Raw genomic sequence first — 18914 nt, forward strand, 5'->3', positions numbered from 1 at the left:
ATTGGAAATCAATTGCTTATCTCTCTTTAAGGCCAAAATATATAGAATTATTATTTTTTAACTTGTAAAACTCAAAGATCTACGTATCAATATCCAGGCATCTCCCTTGTGTTTTGGTATAGGCTGATGGAATGAGAGTGACAACACCAGGAGCAACCAAATGGCAACATCTCTCCTCATGCTTCGCTATAAATACACCAAATTCATCGTCATTCTTCAAGCCACAAAAACTCACTAGTCACTACTCTTCTATTCTTTCTAATGGCATTTGTGATGCACTGCCATTCCCAAGAGCGGAAGGTAAGTAACTTGAACCTCTTATTGTATGCATAATTACTCTCATAATTAAGTTTAAGTGCTTTTCATTTGTTATTGCTATCAATATATGCTTCTAACATTGAATGATACAATTAATTCCCATTTGGTAAATGTTTTATTAGGGGTGCAAAGGCGGGCGGTTAAAAACCGCCCGCTAACCGCTAACCGCTCTAACCGCTAACCGTTAACCGTTCTAACCGCATTAACCGCTAACCGCCTAACCGCTATAACCGCCTAGCGGTTAGCGGTTAGCGGTTATTGAGTTTACTAACCGTAACCGCTAACCGCTAACCGCCTTTTTATATAATATATTTTTATAATTATAATTATAAAAATATTTATACATATAACATAATCACTTGATCATTAAATCACAATTTTTTTAAAAAATAATTAAATCACAATTTGAGTATTAATATATTATCACTATAATTTATATGATTATATCACATGAGATTGATCATTAAATCATTTGATTATATAATAACAAATTATACATATATAATATGACATAACTCATAAGTATACTAATTCATACTAATACAACAATTAAATATCTAGAGACTTATTTCCAATGTATGTTATAAACTTATAAGTCTATATATGTTATAAGTCTATATAAGTTTACATATGTATATGAATAATATAAATGTATAATATCAATACTTAATCATATGATTCAATAACAATTCAAATACTTTATTCAAGACTTCAAGTGAATCATATTATTAATGTACAATGATGATATGATTCGTATAATACCAAATTAAGTAATTGATATTGGATTAAACAATGACCAATGTGTTACTTATAAACACAATTTAAGTATTAATGTATTATCATTATAATTTTAGTAATTTATATATTATCACTGTAATTGATATGATTATATTACATGATGACTTGATCATTAAATCATATGATTATATAATAATAAATAATACATATATAATATGACATAACTCATAAGTCATAAGTCTACAAATTAATCATATGATTCATGTACAATGATAATCACAATTGATTCAATTGAATTAAACAATATATTATTTATTCATAGATATGACTCAACCTTCAAGTTCAAGTGCTGCTTCATATTTTGCCTAGAGGTTTGTTAGTAACGAAGGTTATTATTTTTTGAATTGTCATAGTATTTTAATTACAATACAATTATATTAAGCACGTTTTGATATGTGTATATGCTTGTGCCTTAATATTATTATGTTTAATATTATAACTTTTCTTCTTTTGATGTCCACAGGATTTGCTAGAGGATCAAATGAGAGGATTGATAAAGTTTTTAATGTTTTATTTGTATCATTTAATGTTTCATTTGAATTTATTTTATATGCTTTGTGTTGAACTTTTTTTATATGTTATGACAGTTGTCTGAATTCTGAACCTTTTTTTTGTATGTTGCGCTGAATTTTTATTTTTTATTTTTAAAAAAAGTTAACCGATTATGATTTAATATTTAAGAAAATTTTTTTAAAGTACAAGTAAATGTAAATTTTGGGTCAAATATTTTTTATTTTTCAATATAGGCTCTTTTTATAGCAATTGGGCACAAGAAGATATTAAAAATACAAGAAAAAGAACCCTAAAGAAAGCCCAAAGAGCCAAAAAAAAAAAGCTCAATTTTAAAAAAGCGGTTAGCGGGCGGTTATCTATTTCGCTAACCGCTAACCGGCGGTTAACAGCTAACCGCTAACCGTTAGGCGGTTAGCGGTTGCGGTTAGTGAAATTTACTAACCGCTAGGGCGGTTACGGTTAGCGGTTATTGCCACTAACCGCTAACCGTAACCGCCTTTGCACCCCTATGTTTTATTCATGAGGAAACTTTACTAACACCCTCCGAAGTATAAGCGGTTTTACAATTATAACTTTAAAGTTTAAAATTTTGTAATGCTGGTATTTCATGTTTTAGATACTAACATTGCAAATTTTAAAATCATTTATACTTTGAGGGTTGCAAGTGAATTTTTCCCTTTATTCATTATGCATGGCACAAAGAAAAGAAAAAAAAAGAATTTGGATACAAAGAATCATACTTTTAGGAAACTTTACTTAAGACCCCTAAACTATTACACGTTTTGGGAAAACCCCCTAAATTTTAAAAGCTCTCAGTTTTACCCCTCAAATTTTCAATTTCATGCAATCTACCTCCTTGGGTCAAAAATTGATATTAAATCCCAACGGAAACGAGTAAAAAGACCAAATTACCCTTCAATTTTCCCTTTTTCTTTTTAAATTTGGAATTTTATAAAAATATAAGGAGTATAAAGATCATTTTATCACTTTTAACGTTTAGAAACTAACAGATAAGGTACATTGTATCAAATTGAAAGTTTAGGAAATAAAATTGAGAGTTTTTTAAATTTGAAAATCTTCTCAAAACGCATTGTAGTTCAAGAGTAGTTTTAAGCGAAGTTTCTTCTACTCGGAACTTTTGAGTGAGTTTTGTTTCAAATGCAGGTCCATGTTGTGTACATGGGAGAAATACCAACGGGCGAAAATCTCATGGAATCGACGCCTTACTACATGCAGTGCTTGGAAAAGGTTCTTGGAAGGTACTGCACGTATTAATGGAATTATATATATATATATATATAGTTTACCAAATGAATAATTTCAGACACTAATAATAGTTTCTGTGAAGCCATGCATTTGGGTGATTATTTGGTACCTAGCTAACACTTTTATTTGCAGTCCCGAAGCTGCAAAGGAGTCACTAGTTAACAGTTATGGTCGGAGTTTTCATGGATTTGCAGCGAAACTGTCGGATGAAGAAGTTGCAAGATTTTCAGGTGAGATTGTCATCATGCGCGCATGAAAATGTTTTCCTATGTTAATCGATCTGCATGAATTAATTAAATCGATGTTCCACTCATGCAGAGATGGATGAAGTGGTCTCTGTTCTTTCTAACACCATGTTTCAACTTCACACAACAAGATCATGGGACTTCTTGGGACTTACTGATGATCAATCCCACCATGTTGGAAGTTCTGGAGGAGGAGATGTAATTATTGGAATACTAGATACAGGTAGAAATGTGAAACTCCAATATTGCAAGATCGATCTTTAAGTGCTTTTGGTCTTAAATATTAATTTTTCTCTTCAGGAATCTGGCCAGAATCAGCTAGCTTTAGTGATGAAGGATTTCGTCCTCCACCGGAAAAATGGAAGGGGACTTGCCAAACTAACAAAAACTTCACCTGTAACAAGTGAGCAACCTCTCTTATTTGACCTTCTGTCATTTATATTTGAAAACGCGACTTCTAAAAACACAGTTTACTTTTTAAACTCGTATGTTTTAAAAATGTACATTTTTACGTGCGATATGAAAATCTATGCTATGTTTGGCAACCACTTTTAATTTTTTTTACATCTTGTCAAAACTACTTCTCTTACAAAAGTCAACATCTTATTCCACATTTATATCACATTGATTCCTATTATTATGCAAACAAATAACACACAAAAAAGAATTTACCAAGTACCCAAATAAATTTTTTTACGTTTTCAAATCGCAATTTTTAAAGAAGTACTCTCAAACAATATATTTTCTGCGATTTAGTCTAAAATCGCATTTTTTGTGTGCAAAATTGCAGTGTCATACGCACTTTTATGGTCCATTTAGGATTACGTTTGAAAAGTCTAAAAGTGTGTTTAAAGAAAGAAAAATAAAAAGAAAAAAAAAAAGTACTCGTTTGGTAAAAAAATTAAAAGCGTTTTTATGGGTTCAAAAAGCTTAAAAATGGCTAAAACACACTTTTAACAAAGCTTAATATAAACATGAAGCTTTTGCAAAAAAAAAAAAAAAAAAAAATTTGACTTAAAAGCTCTATTTCTCAAATGCAATCTCAAACATGAACTTAATCTTAGTAGAATAGCTCATGAAATGGCTGAAATTTTTGCAGCAAAATCATCGGAGCTAGATACTACAACAGCCTAAATATATATATTCTGGGAGACATAGATTCTCCAAGGGATTCGATAGGACATGGCAGTCATACTGCTTCGATTGCAGGTGGTAGAGAGGTAGAGGGAGCAAGTTACTTCGGCTTAGCTGAGGGGCTTGCAAGGGGTGGAGCTCCTGATGCAAGAATCGCCGTGTACAAAGTTTGCTGGTCTGGTGCTGGGTGCTATTCTGCTGACATCCTTGCTGCTTTTGATGATGCAATTGCTGATGGGGTGGACATCATATCACTTTCTATTGGACAACCTTTTGTAACCCAATACTGGGGAGACCCATCAGCGATTGGATCTTTCCATGCAATGAAACGTGGGATATTGACCTCAGCTTCTGCTGGAAATTTTGGACCAGAAAGAGCAGCCGTTGAAAATTACGCACCCTGGTTACTCACTGTGGGAGCCAGCAACATTGACAGGAAATTTGTGTCCCACTTGGTCCTTGGAAATGGACAGATATTTATGGTAAGGGATTGTTTGATAATAAAACTTAGGCTCCGTTTGTTTCAACGAACAAAATAATCCCCTTTTTTTAAAAAAAAAGGGGGAGGGAGAGTTATTTTTTGCTTTTTGTTTGCAATTCTGAAAATGGTTCAAAAAAATTTATAGGATTTGGATCATATACAAATTATCAAATATTTCTTATATTTTCATATAACTTGAAAAGCTGCGAGGAAGAGAAAGATGGCAGAGATGAGTTGTGTAGGAATAGAGCGTGTGAGAATAAAAGGCCTTCGAGGGTGGGATTGAAATCGAGTGTCATTGCTTGCAATTTGGGCAAGCAATTGTGAAAGGGTTTATGAAGCCTACTTGTTTGGGCAGCGTTCAGCCATTCCGGCAACTCAAGACTCCTATAGAGTGTGGAAGAGTGGCGAAAAATAGTTTACACAGATGAAAAGTGTCAATCATGTTATGCATTTTAAAGGTTATTTTCCTTAGTCAACTAAAAACATTTTCAAGTTTGACCAACATTTTAAGCAGCGCCAAACGCTAAAAAAATATGAAAAACCTTTTTGAAAAAATATTTTATTTTTAATTGGTCCCAACCTAGAGCTGACAAGTTGCTCCTTTTTTCGCGTTGAAGGGATCCTCCATAAATAACTTTAACTACGATAGGACCTTGTATCGTTTGGTGTGGGGTGGAGATGCTGCAAACTATTCTGCCTATTACAGCCCTCTATATTCAACTTCTTGCTATCATGGGTCACTGGACTCCATCAAAGTGCAGGGTAGCATTGTTCTCTGTGATGATCGGTCTGATGGTTCTGGTGTTATCAAGGCAAATGGAGCTGGCATCATAATGCCTAGTCGACCTATTGATAATTTAGCTGCTCCTTTTCCTCTGCCAACCATATTCATCAGCAGAGAAGACATTGCCAAAGTGCTGGAGTACATAAGATCTTCCAAGTAATTAATCAATCAATCATCAAACTATTTCTTAACATATTTTTCACATTATTAATTCAACAGATGATAATAAGGATGATATGATGATGATGATCACCTTCTCAGAAATCCACAAGCTAATATATTGGTAAGTGAGGCAATAAAGGATATCACAGCTCCCTATGCTGCTGCCTTTTCATCTAGAGGCCCCAATCTGATTGATCCTGACATTCTCAAGGTAAACAAAATTTTACTAAGTTTAATTTACTGCTTTGAAGATATAGATTTCTGAAACTGATCAGCTTCTGGAATGTTGAAAATGATCAGCCTGATATCATTGCACCGGGTGTGAATATCCTTGCTGCTTGATCTCCCATTGGAAGCGCTTCAATTTACAGAGGCGATACCAGGAGTACCGACTACTTTGTAGACTCTGGAACATCAATGTCTTGCCCTCATGCAAGTAGAGCTGCAGCTTACGTGCAGGCTGCTCACCCAAGTTGGTCTCCTGCAGCAATCAAATCTGCAATCATGACCACAGGTAAAAAACAGAGTTTTTTAAAAAAAAAAAAAAAAAAAAAAAAAAAAAAAAAAAACTTTCCTTTTGCTTTGAGACCAAACTGTAAGAAGAGAAAATAAAATGCTCGTAAGATGCGTTATTGAGTCACTTTTTTAAGAAATTATTAACTAATTCTGATGAATTGGTATGCACTAGGTTACAACAAATATTTGTCCATGATATATGTTAAGAAATAATCCTATGTCGTATGTGGATAAGACCTTTGGCATATTTATAAGGAATGAAAAACCCTCTCATATTGAACAGGTTTTATGGGATGAGTTAAACCCACAAATTTTTTCATGGTATCGGAGCTTACCTCAGGACAAATGAGGCTCACACTACTTACCCCACCCCATGTTGATGATGAATAATCTCACATTACCTGTAGATAAGACTTTTAGCATGTTTATAAGGAATAGGTAACCCTCTCCTATAGAATCGGTTTTATGATATGAGTTAGGCCCACGAATTTCTTCAATATATATATTGGAACCTATCAATCTTCTGGGGTTTAGTTGTATTTTACACAAAACGAAACCAAACAAGAACACCTTCAAACCAAAAATAACAGTGTGCCAAGTCATCTAGTGCTTCACATTGTACTAGAACATACATACAATTGCATTCACTTAAACATTGCTTATTATAAAAAGCAATAGATAGTTTGGTGGGAGCTAGGCCTGGTAAATGCCAACTTAACTTTTTTTTTTTCTTTTTTTTTTTTATCAAATTGTTTTAACAAACAATCGTTTAACCTATCTTGTTTTATTATATATATATATATGAGAATAACTTATATGGCATACAGCATGGACCCAAGAAAACATGAAAATGAGTGGGAATTTGCTTATGGATCTGGTCTCCTCAACCCTATGAGGGCTGTGGATCCTGGGCTGGTCTTCGATGCATCTGCCGAAGATTACATGGATTTCCTGTGCAAGCAAGGCTACAACAACACAACACTAAGACTAGTGAGCGGTGATGACAGTGCTTGTCGTCACAGCACCACACCCGGCAGGGGATGGAATCTCAACTACCCTTCCTTCTCCCTAGCAATTGAAGATGGCCAAAAGATCAATGGCATTTTCACAAGAACAGTAACAAACGTCGGCCCCCCGAACTCAACCTACTACGCCGGTGTCCAAGTACCGGAGTCTCTCTTCGTCACCGTGAAACCATCCGTTCTTCGATTCTCAGCTCTAGGAGAGAAGAAAAGCTTCATTGTGAAGGTTAAAGGAGGACAAATAAGTCAGGTGCCAATCATATCAGGTTCTATTACTTGGATTCATGGTGTTACTCTTGTTCATATCGTCAGAACCCCACTTGTTGTTTACACCGTCCTCCCATCAACATTTTCTAACAATTCCTCCCGTCCAACAACCAAATCAGCCGCCGCAAAAGCTGCTGCTTCTCATGAATATCCAAAAGGCGGCCGCGGCATGTTGTGGGGCCCCTAGTATTTCTCTATTGAGTTTGGAGGCTATATACTATGTGGAAATAAGATTGATGTTATACCAAGGGAAATGGTCTTATATATATATATATATATATATATATATATATATATGTACAAAATACGATTTTCACAATTTCGTTGAGTTTAGTAAACTTTAACTTTTTCGTTGTGAGAAAATTAGTACACCAAAAAAATATATAATTACTTTTGATTATTTTTGTTGGGTGATTGATTTATTTTTGAGTTTCTTGTGAGTTTTGATATTTCCTTTTACTTGGTTCTCTAGAAGCAAATTATGTAAAGATGAATTTTAGGCTTACAAATAAATTTTACAAAAAAAATTTTACAACATGATTGGAAGTTATATAAATTCAACTTTTAAGAAACATGGTCATATTGTGTCACATCATGTTGTAAATTTTTCTTTTGGGTAACTTCACCTTAGACCCCTGAACTACCATGTGATTTGACATACCTCCGAACTTTGGAACCTCTCAATTTAGACCCATGAACTTTCAATTGCAGTAAATTTGAATCCCTCCGTCAGATTTTAAACGTTAAAAGTGATACAATGACATTTATACCCCCAACTTTTTTATAAAATTTCAAATTTACCTTTAATTTCAAGTTAAAACTTATTAAAAATAAATAAATACAAGGTTACCCACTGTTGGGCCACCTTTTGACCTTTTTTTCTTTTTTCTTTTTTCTTTTTTCGTTTTTTCCATTTTTTTTCAATTTTTTTTTAATAAAAAGAAAATTGAAGGGTAATTTTGTCTTTTTAGAGATTTTAACGGCAAAATTGATGGAGAAGGTAAATTGACTGCAATTGAAAGTTCAAGAGTCCAAATTGAGAGGTTTCAAAGTTCGGGTGATATGTTAAATCGCGTGGTAGTTCAGGAGTTTAAAGTGAAGTTATCTTTTTTTTCTTTTTTTTTTTTTTTTTTTTTTTGTAAACTTAGCATTTTTCATTTTAGTTATTGTTTTGGGCCCTAAAAGTTGTTTTTGGACTTTGGACCCAAGTCGATCTAAGCCCATAGAAGGCCCTTTAGGAGAGAGGATAGCCCAAGTGAGCCAATCCTGCACATTCAAGCCTAAGCCCATCAAGATTGATTAAGAGGCCCAAATGGAGTTGGTTCATAGGTTGTTGGTGTTTCACTTGTAGGGTAATGGGACGGACCAAGCCCATGGAGGGGCCCAAGTCAGGCCTTTCACTGGGGTGGGGGTATTAGGATAGTTAGAAAAGACCATAAGAATAGGAAACATAATTTTCCTCCAAATTGGGTTCCTCCAACTCAATCTATAAAAATAATGTTCATTTGCATATGAGAAGCATTTTTTTTTTTTTTTTTTTTTTTTTTATGTTTTAAATAACATGTGATGCTTCGCACATGCCTTTTTAACAAAATTTCTTTCAAATTTGTTCTTGCAATTGAAAAGAAAAAACATGTACTTCTCACATGTAGAGACTTGGTTGAAGAATGTTCCTTCAAACTCAATTAGAAACTATTTTTTATAGACCGGGATTGGAGAAAGTTCCTCTTTGATTATAAGAATTGGGCCGAAGAAAGTTCCTCTAGCCAAATCTATAAAAATGACGCGTCTTTTTTTACATGTGAGAAGCATATTGATATTTAATTGCAATGACAAATTTGAAAGAAAATTTATTAGAAGTGGATGTGAGAGAAGTACATGCTATTTAAATTGATAAACTTTTGTGTGAGACCAGCAACAAACAGACAATTTTTCAAGTGAAATTTAAACAAACATTTTCAAACACTGAATCAGCATTGATAATACCATTATTACTGAGTTATCATTCCGCACCAACAAATGAATCCATCAACGCCATCTATTTGCTCAATCACTTGGTGAGAAGAAGGATGAAATAATGAAATAACAATAATCCCTTTTGAAAAGAGCTTTACAACTGTTAATTCAATAGAAATATGTAGAATTTCCAGCAGAAACAAACTTTTACAATCGAAAATTTTCAATATGACTCGATTGATTCTTACCTATGCCCCCTTTGGATGCAACCTCTCAGTCTCTAACGAGGTAAACATGAAGTTCCCAGAAAGAATAGCTTCTTTGTCTGCAAATCCAAATTCCATAGATTTGTCAAGCTAAAATACTAGGAAAGTGATGAAAATATCCAAAATGTTTGTGCAATCTTTAAATAAAATATACTCAAATATCTGAAATACCAAGTACGTAATAGGAAATAGATTTGTCATATCTTAACCATGAGAAGGAAAATTAAAACTGTTTTTGTGCACTCAAAGTATTACTCCATTTTAAAAACAAAACAAGTAATAGATTAATGGTATGTGTGCATCTATCTTGTCACCAAAGAAGCTTCAGAAGGGATATTCTTAACGTAAATGATTAAGGAACACAAGATAATTGTGTAAGCTGCAATCTACTTCTGGCATCCAAACAATCCCCCACCAATTTTTTTTTTTTTTTTTTTTTTTTTTTTTTTCTGTTTATAAGAAAGGGATTAAAAAGAATGGGGTTGGGGTAGGAAGTTGACTCCAACTATTAATTTAGTGGGCTCAAGTGCTTGCATATATTCCTGTACTTTCGATTCTATATACAATCAACTATTTATCTCCAAGAGATTAAAATGATACACATGATGAAGATATTGAAAAAAAAAAAAAACAAAAAACAAAAAGAGGTAACCCACCTGTTAAGGACAGGCAGCTAACTTCTCGGCGAGCATATCTTGCCATTGCCTGCAGATGTATTCAAAGAATTAGTGGTGTTATGCCTTCAATCGGTGAGAGAAAAAGGATGGACATCATTGCATTAATAAAAAGTAGAACATAAAGAATATAGCAAGCAATTTAAAGAAGAAAAGAGAGAAGGAACAAAAGAAATAAAACTCAGAGTATTTGGTTGTGACAGAAATAATTTTTCTTAATAATCTCTTTTCACTGAGAAACATGTACAATGCTAGACAAAGTGTGCAACCAAAATGAAAGGCGTAGCAGCGCCATCAATAAACTAAGGGAGTGTTTGGCAAAACCCTTCATCCCCTTGTTACTGTTCATGTTCCATTTCCCCAAAAAATATCGACATCAAAACATTCTAACTTTTTCACTTTTTATTACTATTCAAATAAAAAAATCACTATAAAACAAAACATTTCACTTTTCAATACAAAAAATTCAAAACTTTATACCACTTCAATCATTTTCGGCTACAATAACGAAGGGAAAAGGGGTTCCCAAACACACCCTAACTCTTCACCATGTTTTGTTTTTGTGATCAGCGACCCTACACAACTTTTTTCCAATGTGGTGAAGATATATACTTATTTACTTGGTGTTGATGCTCCAAAAAGAGTCACTTTTAACCAACTTAAACTTGAAGAACCACACATTTTCTTTGGCGTATGTCCCAATAAAGTACAATGGACCAATATTACCCCTCTTGCATGACTGTCAACCACAGTAATGAAAGTGAAAATGAGAACATGCCTGGAGTGCTTGTGATGCAGCATCATTTGGCTGTGATAAACCGTCATGAGAAAATATATTCCTGCAACAAAAAACAACACCAGTTCCAACTATTAAGAAGAGCAAATAAAGAGCCCAACATCAGAAACGGTGTCACTTCAACAGCATTAGCTTTCAATAGCTATTGTGCAGTTTAGTTATTAAAATTGTATATCCTACACAAATCTCTGTTAAAATAGTTTTTGTTATTCCAATATTCAGCAGTATATTAATGTAAACAATTTCAAGCTAATACTAGTAAAAAAGAATCGCTACACTTTTTATGACAAGTAACAAATATTTTAATTACATATAAATGGAAATGTACATAAAAGTTTATTAAATTCCCATAATGATATTCCCTACCCAACTCCCAATCGTCTACATCAATCTCTTTGATCAAGAAAATTGAACACAAATCCATAAAACTTTTCCACACTAGATTTGAGATGGGGGATGAATCCAACATTTATTTCTAGCATGATGTTTGGCGTGGGGCTCAAACTCTCAAGACATCTTTTCCGAACTTGTTTAGCATTGCCAGTTTTAAGGATGCTGATGTGGGAGACCATTTGGAGCTTTCTAGTGCCCCCCATCAATGAAATATTGACTTTCTTAGAGTGGCTTTTCCCTTTGATGTATTCCGTTAGAGTGACACGGGGCAGTGAGGACAGACTTTGTTGGATTCCTTTCAAGAGAGGGTTGTTTGATGTTAGATCTTACTATAAGGTTTTTTCCCCATGATATCACCCACTTACTTTGGATGAGTATTTGGCGGAATAAGGCTCCCTTGAGAGCAGCTTTCTTTGCATGGTCAGCCACCTTAGAGAAAATTCTCACCATGGACAGCCTAAGGAAACGACATACTATTGCGGTTGAGTAGTGTTGCATGTGTAAGAATGGGGAGTTAGTAGACCATCTTCGACTCCATTGTGAAATCTCTGTCTGTTGTATTTTCTGCAGAGTAGGTCTGGTTTAGGTTATGCCTAGAATGCTGGTAAATCTGTGTCTGTTGGAGAAAGGCCAGAGGCTAGGTTCCAGCTTGATGTAGTTTTGAAGATGATTCCGCCTTGCCTAATGTGGTGTCTATGGAGGGAAAGAAACTGTTGTAGGAGGCTCTCTTTCTTAGGGTAGTTGCCTCAAATTGTTGTTATTCATTGGAGATGATCAAAACAATTAATCAAGAGAAATGCTACGGGTACCAATGAATAAGCTCCATATCATTTTGGTACCCATCTGTTGGTAAAAAATTTGGTACCTATAGCATTTCTCAATTTGCAACTCAATTAGGACTCGGAGACAAAAGTATTAGTGCTCGTGCTCCAATATACATTTCTAAAGGTTTTGGAGAACTGACTTACAAATGCTAACTAAACAATAAAGATATCATCAGTCATTTCCTTTTCTTTCTTTTGGATGAATGATAATATATTAACAAGAAAAGAAATATACAAAAAAAATACTCTGGCTCCATCAGAGTCATTTCAACTCCAAAACAGGTGCAGAAAATTCCAATAAACACCGTTATAAAATAAAGATTAATAAGCTATGTCAGAACCAAGTCGTAATTTAAGTGTAACCTCCATATAATATTTGCCAGCTCATCCGATTTAGCTTCTGGGAGTATTGCAGAATCATAGGCAACCACATTTCCATAGAAAATTTTCTCCAAATCCTTCATCCATCTAGTCAACAGTAAGTTAACCTGCCATTTAAAAGACAAATAATCAATATGCCCAAATCACAAATTAAAGCCCGTTTAACAAGAAAGTGCATTTATATTGCTACACACAACGTAATAAAAGGCTTGATTATGATCTATAGATGTGTGTGAGTGTGTGTGTGTGTGTGTGTGTGTATAGATATATATGCCGCCCCTGGTCCAAAGCTTTCTACCCATGACAGGCTCAAACACCATTAGCCCCAAAGACTAAAAAAATGAACTCAACAGCACTCTCACAAAGGAAAATATATGCTGATATCATCCGTTGTTTTCATCTGCCAAACCTTGCATGCCAAAAACTGCAGAGTTTATAACCTAAGGAACAGATTCTTTCTAAACAATTCCTTGCGTTTTTTGAAGCATACAGACGTTGAACACAGATTTTTTTTTTTTTTTTTTTTTTTTTTTTTTTTTTTATAAGTAATTTTTGTCCTCAAGGGGGGACTCACACTAGTGAACATGGATATTGATATGAAAATTGAATTTGTTGCAATAGTCTTTATTAAATCAAATGATCAATCAGCTTTGAAAATAATAAATTACCTTTCAATTTTCAAAAGACATACATTATGAAAGAGTATTTTAACAATTAAGATAATAAAATCCACAGAAGCAATAAAGTGCAAACAATATTAAATTCCAAAAGCAGATAAAAGATGAACATAAAAAGTATTATCACATACCCCAGCCTTTGAAGCTCTCAGCTCCACATCATGATTGTAAATCTCGTACAAGTACTGCCCAAATTCAACACCTTCCTTTCCCTCTTCTTTCAAGCGACGTAAGTAAAGCCACATATGTAGTACAAGTAAAGAAAATGTCGTTTTGAATGTTTTCTCCAAGTTAAATACTGCACATGAAAGAGCATAGTTTAAATTAGACTACTACAGAAATGTCAACATAGTTAGCAAGCACTACAGAAAATTACCAAATTGTGAGTGTGGATTATTCTCAATCAAATATGGCAACAAAGCTCTCCATACATTCAAATCTGGGTTTGCAATGGCTTTGCCTTTCTTCTGTTTTTGTTTTTGTTTTGTCAGATTTCCACAGCAAAGCATGCATAGACAGAAATCTCATTTGAATATGATATAACAAGTTTCATGGTTAAGTTGAATCATAATGTCATCTATGACCAAATATCTTAGTTTCACAGTTCTAATCCTTACATATTTGTCCTCGTATAACTGTGTTTCTTTCCCATACAGAGCTATAAGCGAAAGTAACTAATAAGTATAATTTCCTAAATCCCAATTTTACATGCAGCAGATTGACAGTGTATATAGCCATAAACCAACTTTAAAAAATAGATTGGCCGTTCACAAATGTGTACGTGTATATTTGTGTTTGCATATGTAAGTCTCTAGTAGATATACACATGCTTATGAGGAGGTGTGAGCATGGGAGGGTTAAGTATGTTAAGTGCACGTGGACATCCATGTGAGTGTAACAATCACAAAAAACAAAAAAACAAATTAATAATTAAAAAAAAAAAAAAAAAAAAATACAGATAATAAAAACATAAACCTTCTTCACCACCTTAATTACTCAGGGAAAAGAAGATATTTTCAATAGATGGAAAACCCAACATGTGACGTGCACGAGTTTTTACACCTCAAAATGCTGAAAATAACCCGTATCAGGGTGCTAAAAAGTTACCTCAACCATAAGAAGTTGGCATAGTCAACAGCCATACCACAAAATCAACATTAATGACTACTACAAAACTGAGAAATCTATACACGAATGTTAATGTATACAAATACATAGATAAATAGGGAAAATACACTATAAAATGGAACACTTGACTCCCTTTAACTACCACCACATTACAAAGAACACTCTCCATTAGCATTTGGTGTTAAAATGAATAGAAAAGCCCTCACATACACCACATGTGACTTTTTTTATTTTAACTTCCCAAAATGCTCTTAAAAATTATTTTAAAAAAAAAATAAAAAACAAGGGGAGGCTGTGGCCACCCCCTTTGGTATTTTGGGGGTGGCCGAAACACCCCCACAGCCTGTGGGGGTGGTTCAGCCTTCCCCCTGTTCTATTACAGCGAATACTGATTCCAACAATCTACTGTGACAACACCGTATTTTGGGGTTGCCATCTTGGTGAATGGAAAGCCAATCATGTGCAGATGTCCACCCTTTCCGGGTGGACATTTTTGGGTGTATCTAATTTCTTCTTCAGCCGGGTGAAGCAGCAAGAGATATGAGAGAACAAAGAAAGCAAACAAAAAGACAGAAGCCATTCGAACATTCCCAATTCACCGGCAAAAACAAAGAACACCACCAATAACTTCTTGCCCTAGCATCTGGCCAACATTCGTCTTAAATGACTGTAGAAGAGACAAACCACCAAACCATTTTGTTCAAGAACTTAATTTGTTTTCATTTCCTAGATGACCTTATAAGCCACTGACGTTAATACTTTTCAATGGGACTTCAGTAATTAAGTCAAATGCAGTAAATTGAACGATACTGGCAGATCCCATCATTCAAACCATCTTGAACAACTTCACAAATAATGAGAATTTAACATTGAACACCCCCCACCCCCCAGCATGCGGCAACCAAAAAAATAACAGAGGGAAAATAAGAAGAAAAAAATGAAATAAAAATAAAATCTGAAGTCATTCTTATCATGAACAATAAACTGAGAAAGGAATCACCTTCATAAATGAGAGGTTTATCAACTTGTGAAATGATTCGCCGGTATACCACATTTGCCCCTCGAATAGACTTGCTTTGTTTACTATAAAACAGCATCAGCTTGAGGATAATACGCTTAATGCCCACATAGTTTGGTTCTTCAACTCTCAGAGGAGAGTCCGGGGCCAAAGCCAATGAGGAGGGCTTAGACCAAAACATTTTATTTAAGTTAATCTGTTGAATAGAGTTAATTTGACTTTCAGTATCAAGCAAATTAGGTAGAATGACATTACAAATATGGATAGATATGGCTAGCAGCAGTACGTATTAGTACATGATACTTGATACAAAATGACATCTTTATGGAAGTAACCTCAAGCTGTCTGCATAGATTTATCAAATCGTGTGATTTTCAACAGTAATAAATCCAAAAAGAAAATGGAGAAGAAGGAAAAAAAAAATATGAGTTACGACAAACAAAAGGCAACGACAGTAACTTATGGCATCACTGCTGGTTCATCAAATGAATAGAAAATAAAATATGATTTATAATTAATAAAAATAAATAAAAAATAAACTTTATAGTGATTACAGCAGTTCTAGTGTTATTCAAGGCTCAAGGCGCACTTAAGCACTGAAGTTTCAAACAGCCTAAGCATAAAGCCAAAGTTGGCTTTGCGTCAAGGTTGCTTTTGTGATCACTATACACCTCATGAAAGAACTAACTAGAGGCTGGAAAAATGAAGCCCATGCCAAGCTCCTGACAAAATCAGAAAATTATACAGCCGCTAAAAGTAGTACACTAAATACAACACCACATTCTAAATTCTCAACAGAATAGGTCTCAACCCAGAAAAAGTAAAACTAAGCCTAAAAATAATAACACGTAAAAAGAAAACAAGAAAGGTGCACATTTGCATGCAGTCACAAAAACAATCACAAGAGAACAGATTGACAGTAAAATCTAATTTGGGATAACCTATTTAAAAAGTAAATTCCTTGAGCCCAGAAAAAATTTCCATAAACCCATTCCAAATTACAACTAATGATTACTGCTGCTACCTAAGTCCAATACCCAGTGGATATATTCAAAAAACTTCAAAATGGTTAGTTCATACCGGGGGTGCACTCGGGAGACCTTTTTCCACAGAATCAGTTGCAGCTGCAGCAACCTTGGCATAGCTTCGGCTTGAAACCACATTGAAATCTTTTCCAAATTTCAAGTTGTTCTGCAGCCCAACTCTCGAAAGATTGGTGATAGTTCTGCCCCATCTTGGCAACATTATGAGTTCCCTTCAAAGATTCAAACAAACATTGCTTCAAACACATATACGTCAACACAGCAAAATAAAATCCACTTTCTGCTTACAAAAGATAATTGCCTCAAACACATTTACGAGGGTCTCGTTTGCTCTTTTAGGAAAGCTTGTTTGTTGGTTACCGTGAAAAAATAAAAAAATAAATAAAAAAATAAAAGATGGTAAAAAAATTTTCATAACTATTTTGTTCATATTCCCATGAACATAACAAAAGCTTGATGAAAACGAAGCAGAAGATTAGCAAATTTATCTCTCCGTAGAAAGAAGAAACAGTTAAAAGTGGTTTCGAAGGAAGAAATGAAATATTACTTCACCTGGAATCAGAAATAAGAGGGACCCAACTTCTCTGCTTATGCTTGGACTGTTCTTCTTCTAAATTGATATTCCCAAGTGTTTTTGTTTTTTTTTTTTTTTTTCAAGCCTTAAACCCTACCGAGCGATGGATGAGGCTCCACGCCGTCAGACCAAAATCCATTTTTGTAATTACCATTGGCCAAACAGGGTTCAGCATATGACCAATGAGGCTCATATTTGATGGCATAGTTAATTAAATTAAATACTATACATATTCAAATACCAACTAATTTGAAATGTTGATCAAGTAATTTTAGATAGCAGTGTATTTTTCTTTCTTTTTTTTTTTTTTTTTTTTTTTTGACATACTTGTTTTTGGATGAATAATTTCTTGCCAAGAAAATACAAAATAAAAAATATTTACTAACTTGGGCGTCAGAGTACTTTCGGTCTCTAGACCAGCAGCATTCAGACAACCCCTTCCATATTTTGTAGTAGGTGAAGCTTCTCTTTGAAAGGCGGCATGAGGTCATTGTTGAGTTTTGGTATCAACAACTTTTACTATAATTTTCTAACAAATTAACGTGGCAACTTATAATTTGTGAAATAAATTAAAGAACGTATAGTACATTAGTCCTTTTTTTTTTTTTTTTTTTTTTTTTTTTTTTTTTTGGAAGTGAAGAACATTAGTTTGTAAAATACTAACTATTTAAAACATTACAACATATATATTCTGTAATTTTTGACGGCACAGCCAAATCCCTTATGAATTCTTTGGAATTAGGAGTAGTTTTTAGGGGTGGGCTAAACTAAAGGGGAGCGGTCCAGTCAGCCCCCTTACGAACGATCTGATTAACAAATCCACAATTGTTTGGAGTCCCCTGTTTCTTCAATTGGGAAGTATTGCTATCTATCTGACGAGAGATTATTCAAAAAAAAAAAACTAACAAATTGTATTTTTTTTTTTTTTTTTTGATAAGTAACAAATTGTATTTTTCCCAAGAAACTAACGTAAACTATGTGCTGCTGCTGTAACAATAGAGGGATTATTTAACGTAAGAAAAAACAGCATTTATAGAACTGAAAGACGTATACATTGAGATAATTGCTTACACAATAATTCCATTACAGAGCCTTAAAGCCATGACACCTCTCCAGAAGAAAAAAAAATATTAAATTTTCTCAGCATGCTCCAACCGAGCTTGAGCTTGAGCTTGTTTGTGGCCCAAAGCCCTCCAAAAATTGAAAACCTATAATTAATTTACAGCTTCCCTAGAAAAGATCTACCAAAAACAAGGCCCGCGAGAGCCCACATCTGCGGCAATCACAGTCAAAGATATTGGCGAAGGCTTTCACCACTCATGGACTCCATTTCCTTCAGAATCTCTTGTGCAAGAGATTTAACAGATATCTCCACATCCTCAAGCAATTCACCAAGGAAGGGGATGGTTTCAGCCAAGAATACTAGATATTCTTCTTTCAAATTCTCCACAAGATATTTAACAACTCTCAGGCCCAAAATTCGAGCACGCACCTTGTCAGAACGAGTTTGCATCAAAACCTGCAACAACAAACAATTCAAAGAAACCACACAAATGAGAGTTTGCAAACTATGGTTCCAGACAATTATGAAAAATGGATGTAGATGAGACTAATAAAGAAAGTTTGCAAATGATAACAAATTAAGATCATTTGAATACTTTCTTTCTTTCTTTCT

The 18914-nt window shown here is 34.2% G+C and overlaps 2 protein-coding genes and 1 pseudogene across 4 annotated transcripts in view; 1 reads left to right on the top strand and 2 right to left on the bottom strand.

Annotated features, from left to right (window-relative positions):
• Positions 1-240: 240 nt before the first annotated feature.
• On the top strand, positions 241-7696 carry LOC132190989 (subtilisin-like protease SBT4.3; annotated as a pseudogene).
• Positions 7697-9584: 1888 nt separating this feature from the next.
• LOC132190822 (ubiquinol-cytochrome C chaperone family protein) lies at positions 9585-17321 on the bottom strand. 3 transcript variants are annotated; one of them, XM_059605859.2, is made up of 8 exons: positions 17218-17321; positions 16703-16877; positions 15605-15818; positions 13608-13774; positions 12782-12906; positions 11184-11244; positions 10388-10436; positions 9585-9790 (listed from the first exon to the last, which is right to left on the bottom strand). In XM_059605859.2, exons 2-8 carry the CDS (start codon positions 16865-16867, stop codon positions 9714-9716), a joined length of 858 nt encoding a protein of 285 aa, XP_059461842.1. In that variant the 5' UTR covers positions 16868-16877; positions 17218-17321; the 3' UTR covers positions 9585-9713. The 3 variants fall into 3 exon arrangements, with proteins under 3 accessions (XP_059461842.1, XP_059461843.1, XP_088375471.1); XM_059605860.2 differs by having other exon boundaries at positions 17213-17309; XM_088519345.1 differs by lacking the exon at positions 17218-17321 and adding an exon at positions 16954-16971.
• A 932-nt stretch (positions 17322-18253) lies between these two features.
• LOC132191150 (ARM repeat superfamily protein) overlaps positions 18254-18914 on the bottom strand; it is a 33881-nt gene continuing 33220 nt past the window's right edge. The window contains exon 39 of the mRNA XM_059606171.2: positions 18254-18758. Within this exon, the coding sequence (XP_059462154.2) occupies positions 18528-18758 (231 nt within the window). The 3' untranslated portion in view covers positions 18254-18527. The remainder of the gene's footprint in view (positions 18759-18914) is intronic.

The sequence above is a fragment of the Corylus avellana genome, chromosome 9, assembly GCF_965113065.1.
Source record: "Corylus avellana chromosome 9, dhCorAvel1.hap1.2, whole genome shotgun sequence".
NCBI classification, from domain to species: domain Eukaryota; kingdom Viridiplantae; phylum Streptophyta; class Magnoliopsida; order Fagales; family Betulaceae; genus Corylus; species Corylus avellana.